This window comes from Esox lucius, chromosome 17 (genome assembly GCF_011004845.1).
Source record: "Esox lucius isolate fEsoLuc1 chromosome 17, fEsoLuc1.pri, whole genome shotgun sequence".
NCBI classification, from domain to species: domain Eukaryota; kingdom Metazoa; phylum Chordata; class Actinopteri; order Esociformes; family Esocidae; genus Esox; species Esox lucius.
This window is the reverse complement of record NC_047585.1, coordinates 44,442,699-44,450,027: the sequence shown is the minus strand read 5'-3', so window position 1 is coordinate 44,450,027 and position 7,329 is coordinate 44,442,699. Positions and strand designations below refer to the sequence as shown.

Sequence of the window (7,329 nt, the reverse complement as noted above, 5' to 3'; positions counted from 1 at the left end):
ATCCCGGAAGTGACATTCCAATTAAATGACTAACGACAGCTTCATTTTCAATGATTTCTCAGTAAACCATCAACATTCGAATGTTCCTCAATGTTTATATTCCAGCATGGGTAAATATCCACGAATAATTTACTGAAATATGAATTCACTACAAAGTATGAAATGCATGAGCCACTGTGTCATTTCTCTTCTCAACAAATTCGAAGTAAAGCCCATCATGTTACATTTGTCAATAAGACAATACAGTGACTGAAAGTGATCATGATCTGATTTCTGTCTGAACAAACACAACACTCAGTCGTCCACTAGAGGGCATCGGACTACAGTGACATTCCTTTATGCACACACAGCTCGCCGCCTAATATTGTTTCACTTCATCACCATTACAACCTAATAGAAAACACTACATATTTGGACATAGATTACACTAAGTATGATATATAATGTGATAACCATAACAATGAAATTAAATGCATCCAGTGTACCAATTTCAATACCAATGTATCAGGGAGGTACTGTATATTCAGGCACACAGGAGAAAACAGCCCTGCTATCATAAAGAAATCCACCAATTATTTGAAACATGCAAGTTCACCTATCTAAACCTCATCTCTCTAAAAAACTGTCAGAATTCTAACAAAGCATAATTCCTGCCAGGCTTAAACCAATATCGTTTGTTGCAGGTAGAGAGGCCTGCTACTCCATAATGCTAGTTTCAGATGCTTATTGGAAAAATAGTAAACTGTAATGGGGGGTTGTGTTCAAGAGCTTTTTAAGTTTTTATTCTTCCACTATATGTTTACTAACATTGCTACTACTAAATTTACCTTGCTTTACACCGAGAATGATAACATTAACTACATTGATCGGTTTGTGGTAGTCTTCAAACATTTCTATCTTTTGGTTGAGAAGAGAAGATACCAGGTCAAGGGTGAAATGGCAATCCTCGACAACTAACACATTGATCGTGTTCCAGAGGATCAAAAGACTGCATGCGACTGTCGACTGACTGATCTACAAATCACAGTGCATCATAAATAACTACTCGTTGTAATTTGTATATCAGCCTGCTGGTCAGTCACAATTTACCCACGATACATTGCGGTTTTCATCCTGTAGAACACGGCCATTTTCTACGAGTTCCCACTGATAAATTCGACTTTCAATTGAAATGTCCCACTGGGAACTAGGAGCTTCCGATATCTCTGCACGTGAACGCGGTTTTAGCGCACATATAGAAGGACTGCCCCACTCCTTATATGGCTGGCCCACTCAATGGAGACGTCAGAGGCACACCCGTCACGTTCAAGCACATTATCCCGTTTTACAGGACAACACGTCCAGCCATAATCAAAAACCGTTTTCACTAGCTGTCCTCTTTCTTTTTTAAGATTAGGCCTACTTATTCCATGGAATAGCAAGAGCACAGAGACTGTTTTCATTAACCCAGTTTTATAGTTGCTCTGTCACCGCTTCGGCTCGAAACAACACGGGATATCTTGTTAGAGTACACGGTTTTCGTTAACAGGGTTGGATAGTGGGTATAGGAAACACTAACATTGTAGAAGCGGAATTGCTATGACTGGATCCAGGTGGATTTTGGCTGGATGCTGATGTGTTGTAATTTGTGCGACTGTTTTCTGAGCTAAACTCTGTTCAGTGCGATCATTTATTCACGCGTAATTTGTAATATTACGCATTCATCAGCCACCGGCACTTTACAGATTTGTATGCTTTATGCATCTAAATTACAGATGACAATGTTGCAATAATTTAGTATTTATATATATATGTGCCTTTACTTGTCGACACCCGCGAGCAGCGCCCTGGGGTTACAACGGAACGCAAAGTTTTGGAAACATTCACGGAAAGCTATGGCAATGGTAACGTGGAGAAATGGCGAGGAAGATGTCACCGGCGAATCTCAAGGCGGAATCTCTTCTCCAGTCGCTCAAGTTGGACCGTTATCCCTCTCTACCGACCTAACAGGTCACCTCAACCCGACAGCCTCCTTGGATGTCCCCACAACACCCCAGACACCCCAAGGTGCTCCTTCAAGTAATACATCTCAGTCTATTAACAGCCAAACGTCGACTAACTCGATGGACAAACAACAACCGCAGCAAATCGAGTGCGTAGTGTGCGGGGATAAATCCAGCGGGAAGCACTACGGCCAGTTCACATGTGAGGGATGTAAGAGCTTCTTCAAACGTAGCGTTAGACGGAACCTCAGCTACACCTGCCGTGCGAGCAGGAACTGTCCTATTGATCAACACCACAGGAATCAATGCCAGTACTGCCGCCTCAAGAAATGTCTCAAAGTGGGCATGCGGAGAGAAGGTAAACAACCATGTTTCTATTGTACCCATTGGTTGCTATACCCTGTAGAACTGACCGCTGGAATCGTATTTTTCACGTTGATTGTAAATGCACCCTCTGGGTCCTTTATTGTAAGCGGTTTGTAGGCTTTCGATGACCATTGTGTTTCTATTTGCTGTTGAATCTAAATCAATAATCTAAATATTAAATTGTTCTCCAAAAATGCAAAATCCACTGCAAAATGGCATATATTTAAGTTCAGTTGGGTTTAACACTATTTAATCTTCTTAATTATTGAGCTCCTTAGTATTGTCATTGTCCATTACGATAGCCTATGTATTTCGGGTTTTGTGTGCTTTTATATGAAGAGAAAAAAGGGTTTCATATAGAACTCAGAACACTTTTTGTTCGATCGGGTACACTTTTTCTAAACGTGTAGTCCTGCTCTAGGCCTAATCCGATAAAAACTCTGGCTAGTATTCGGACTAAAGTTAAACCTCTTCCATACCAATATATGTATCGACATTGTCACCTTGTGCGCCAACGCGACGCAATCCATTAATACTGTTGCTGTCTCTTTGTGTCATAGCCGTTCAGAGAGGGAGGATGCTCCCCACGCAACCGTACCACGGCCAGTTCTCCCTAACCAACGGAGATCCCCTCCAATGTCACTCCTATCTATCTGGATACATCTCCCTTCTTCTCCGAGCCGAACCCTACCCCACATCCAGATACGGCACTCAGTGTATGCAGTCCAACAACCTCATGGGGATAGAGAACATCTGCGAGTTGGCCGCCAGGATGCTGTTCTCGGCGGTGGAGTGGGCCCGGAACATCCCCTTCTTCCCGGATCTCCAGGTCACTGACCAGGTGGCCCTGCTCCGGCTCACGTGGAGCGAACTGTTCGTACTAAACGCGGCCCAGTGCTCCATGCCGGTGCATGTAGCTCCTCTCCTGGCTGCGGCAGGGCTGCATGCCTCCCCAATGTCCGCGGAGAGAGTCGTGGCCTTCATGGATCACATCAGGATTTTCCAGGAGCAGGTGGAGAAGCTGAAAGTTCTGCATGTCGACTCTGCCGAGTACAGCTGCATAAAGGCTATAGTTCTCTTTACTTCAGGTAAATACACACTGTTGTATTCGTGAATGGTATCAAGACAGCATCAATCCTTCACTGTGCTGAGCTACATTAGCCTGAAGGTCTTTCTGAGGTACTTAAATTTCAGAGGCCTCGATTTACTCTGAAATCCAGTTTACATTTAACACCAGAGACACTTTCTAAGGCAATTCACTTTGCAGCACATACAAATAACAACATTAAAGTAAATATATAGGAATACAGACCTACACAGATGTTAATTTAAAAAGCTACTGGATGCTGGGATGGAGAATAATTTGAAACTGGGGGAGCCTAATAACAATATTGGTGAATTATATCACTTAAATTATGATATTATGTTATTTTACAATAGTTGTACTTCATATTAGACCCATGTGCATCATTTAGTTATTAGGCCTAAGGGCGTATTATAATCTAAAACATATCAGGACGATTTACTTCATGGTATAATTTTATATTAATATATTTTGTTAAAGGCTTTTAAAAACATTAGCAAACAAAAATGTTTTAGGAAAGAAGTATTAGTGTGTGTGTGTGTGTGGGGGGGGGGGGGGTTGCCCAGAAATGTGTGACACTGAGCCATCATTACCCTAACAATATAACTTAACCTTTACCAACAGAATAGGAAGTAACGAACTAAAGTTTTGCTATATTTTTTGGTTTTGTTGAACGTAATTTATTTACACAACTGAGCCTAAGGGTAAATTTGGCATTTTATTGTCTAGATGGACTCGTTTATAATGGTCTATAAAAAGTTATGTAGTAAAATAAGAAATCCCATGATATTTTGTCATCTGGATTCCTTGAATAACAATAAAAACAGCATTAGACTGTTGTCACATTAGCTGCAAGGCTGTGAGCAAGCATTGTGTGCACGTGTTGTACAACTAGGACGTGACCCTTTATTCACCCCTGTATTCTAGAGCTGTTATCCTCACATAACATGAACCTGTGAACACGGAATGCCCTGCACCTCTGCATTCACAATAATGGTTCTAAATATGCTTTTAAAAATACTTTTGATGAGCGGATAACATGCGCTGTCTTAACACGTGATTACGAGAATAGGCCGGAAGGCCTGCTGCTGCTGGGCTTTTTTTCTGAAACCGCTTTGATTTTCACGGCTGGGCTGATCTAGGTATTGATTTGATAGGCCACTGTAACGCCATTTTGAGGCAACCGAATTCAGCATGATTAGTCATTGAAACACACGTATTTACATTAATTGAAATAATATCAACACGTATTTGAAATAATTTCTATCACTGTCTGTCTGCAATATTTACTATTTTATTTTTATTGATAAGCTTGTAAGTGAGGTTTCTCTGTCTGTTTTTAGATGCGTGCGGTCTGTCAGATGTCGCTCACGTAGACGGTCTTCAAGAGAAGTCCCAGTGCGCTCTGGAAGAATACGTGAGGAGCCAGTATCCTAACCAACCTACTCGTTTTGGGAAGCTATTACTCCGTCTGCCCTCTCTACGAACCGTCTCCTCGTCGGTTATAGAACAGTTATTTTTCGTCCGTTTGGTTGGAAAAACCCCAATAGAAACTCTCATCAGGGATATGTTGCTTTCCGGAAGCAGTTTTAATTGGCCTTACATGTCGATGCAGTAAAAAAGAAACACTCCAGGAACGGAATCATAGAACTAGAATTATTCTGTCAATGGAACCTGAACAGACCGCCATGAAAAAGCACGAGGAGACGCGGGAATGAAATGGCGGGGATCCTCCTCACAACTTGTGATTTTGGGAACAACATATAGTAGACTATTTATTGGACCCTGTATGTATATTTATCGTGCTTGTTAATGATGTTTGAGAAACTTGTTTTCAGATACATTTAAGAAAATAAAAAACTGTTTTGATTTAACCTGGATAGTGAAGGATATACCCGAGAATTGTTTTAGTTGTTTTCCTATGTTGTCTGGTGTCCATACATATTTTTTGTCTTATATGCACCAAACATGGCACTAAAATCATTAGGCCTAGTTACTTTCAATATGTCAATAGATAAATTATAGCCTACCATATTGCCAATTCTTGCCAGCCTGCCACTACCCACTGACAGAGAACCGTATTTATTTCATCTTTAAATATAAGATATTTGGTCACTTTCACTTGGTGGTTGCCTGAGTTTTTACATCGTTATTACTACCCTAATAATATCACACATTTCACATCACTCCCCAGTAAGATATACTTTCGGGATTCTACATTGAATCATATATGTTACGTCATCCGTCAGAGAGATTCAATGAGCAGGGTGGTTGGGAATGACTTGATAAGTGAGTAAAATACGTCACTGCAGGGTATTGCTGCGAATACGGCAGCTGATGTGCTTGCTCACGTCCGTGCGCGTGTGCGCGCGTTTTATTGATAATAATTATGATTTAAGTTTGTTGATTTTGAAAAACCACACTGATGTGATTTACTGTGAAAAGTGTTGCGTTAAATTATGAACAATGATTTATAAATAAAAGGTATTTCTCATTTACATTTTGTCTAGTTACTGTGTGTGTGTGTGTGTGTGTGTGTGTGTGTGTGTGTGTGTGTGTGTGTGTGTGTGTGTGTGTGTGTGTGTGTGTGTGTGCGTGCGCTGCAGTGGAATGTGGTATTGGTGTAACCAGAAGTTGTTCCTTCCAACTAGACGTTCTAAATCACAGTAATTGCTTCCTTAGACTGGCGCCATACTGGTGTCGCCATTAATTTGAGTTTCTGCCATTTCACGTTACGATATTGGCTTGCCTGGGCTACTGTATTCAAAGAGCAATCATGCAGTCAATGGGTCGAAAACATGAATGGTTTTTATCGTGTAGTATTGAAATAGCCTGGATTGAAATTCAAAATTTAGCTTTCAAATTAGCAGATGCCAATAGTAGGTCAGGCCTGTTAAACGTTCAGACATGATGCCCGTTGTTTACAAAACATTACATGTACTCTGAAATAGTGAGAGAAATAGTATAGGCTATCTTACATTATATTTTCAATATATAAATATTGGACGCTGATCGCGCCCAACCGTCGGCTTGTGTAAATAGGCCTAACCCGTAATAAAAAAGGCCTATCGCCATTACAAATCACGGAGTTGCCAGGTAAACTCTAGTCGACAGGGCGTGAGTTCAGACGAGGGATTATGATTGGCTCGGCTACTCCTGTATTGGCAGGCGGACAGCGACCTAATGAGCGTTCCCTCAGAGCGGTGTCCTCCGACGTTAAACAATCAGGACCACAATATAATAGTTCAAATAAAATTTAATATATGTTTATATTGAAGCCGAATGCGTAATGTTAAATGTATACAGTTTGAACATTACTTATTGGTCTAGTTTAAGTGGCTTGAAAAAAAATTACACAAAGTTGCCTGTTTGAATAACTTATTCCGAATTCCTGTTAGAACCCCTTTGGTTCCACTTTGTTTCAGATGCGACTCTTGGTTTCAGTCAGAAATCACCGTTTGGGGTCCTCTGTATCCAGTATCTCCGTTTCCAGTAGGCCTATCTAAAGTTCCACACACCATTTGTATCTGGAAACGGGGTTAAATCAGATAATTATTATTATACTGCTGAAGAACCCGTTTGGAATCCAAGGGTTTGTGCCTACTTTTGGTTGGATTGAATAAATAAACGTTTTTTTCCCTTCAGTTCTAGCACTGTTAGCTTTGGCTGTACCTATGCGTTGACCAAAACTTCAGTAGCTAATCTATCTAATCTGTAGTTGCTAGACGTTCTATAGGCTGACAATAAAGTAATTTAACATCGAAAGTAGTTAAGGCACGGCAACATTTTTTTTCTCGTTACCAAGGGTTTGAATTTCTAGGGGTTTGAATTTGTTCCTCCATCAAAAAAAGTTGTTAAATATATATATTTCACCCCAAGGAGGCTTCTACAATAAAG

At 40.6% G+C, this 7,329-nt stretch overlaps 1 protein-coding gene across 1 annotated transcript; it reads left to right on the top strand.

Moving 5' to 3' along the window:
- The first annotated feature begins 1,339 nt into the window (after positions 1-1,339).
- LOC105016657 (COUP transcription factor 2) lies at positions 1,340-5,930 on the top strand. Its single transcript, XM_010880642.4, has 3 exons — positions 1,340-2,340; positions 2,909-3,436; positions 4,776-5,930. The coding sequence occupies exons 1-3, from the start codon at positions 1,791-1,793 to the stop codon at positions 5,048-5,050; spliced, it is 1,353 nt and encodes a 450-aa protein (XP_010878944.1). The 5' UTR covers positions 1,340-1,790; the 3' UTR covers positions 5,051-5,930.
- The last annotated feature ends 1,399 nt before the right edge of the window (positions 5,931-7,329 follow it).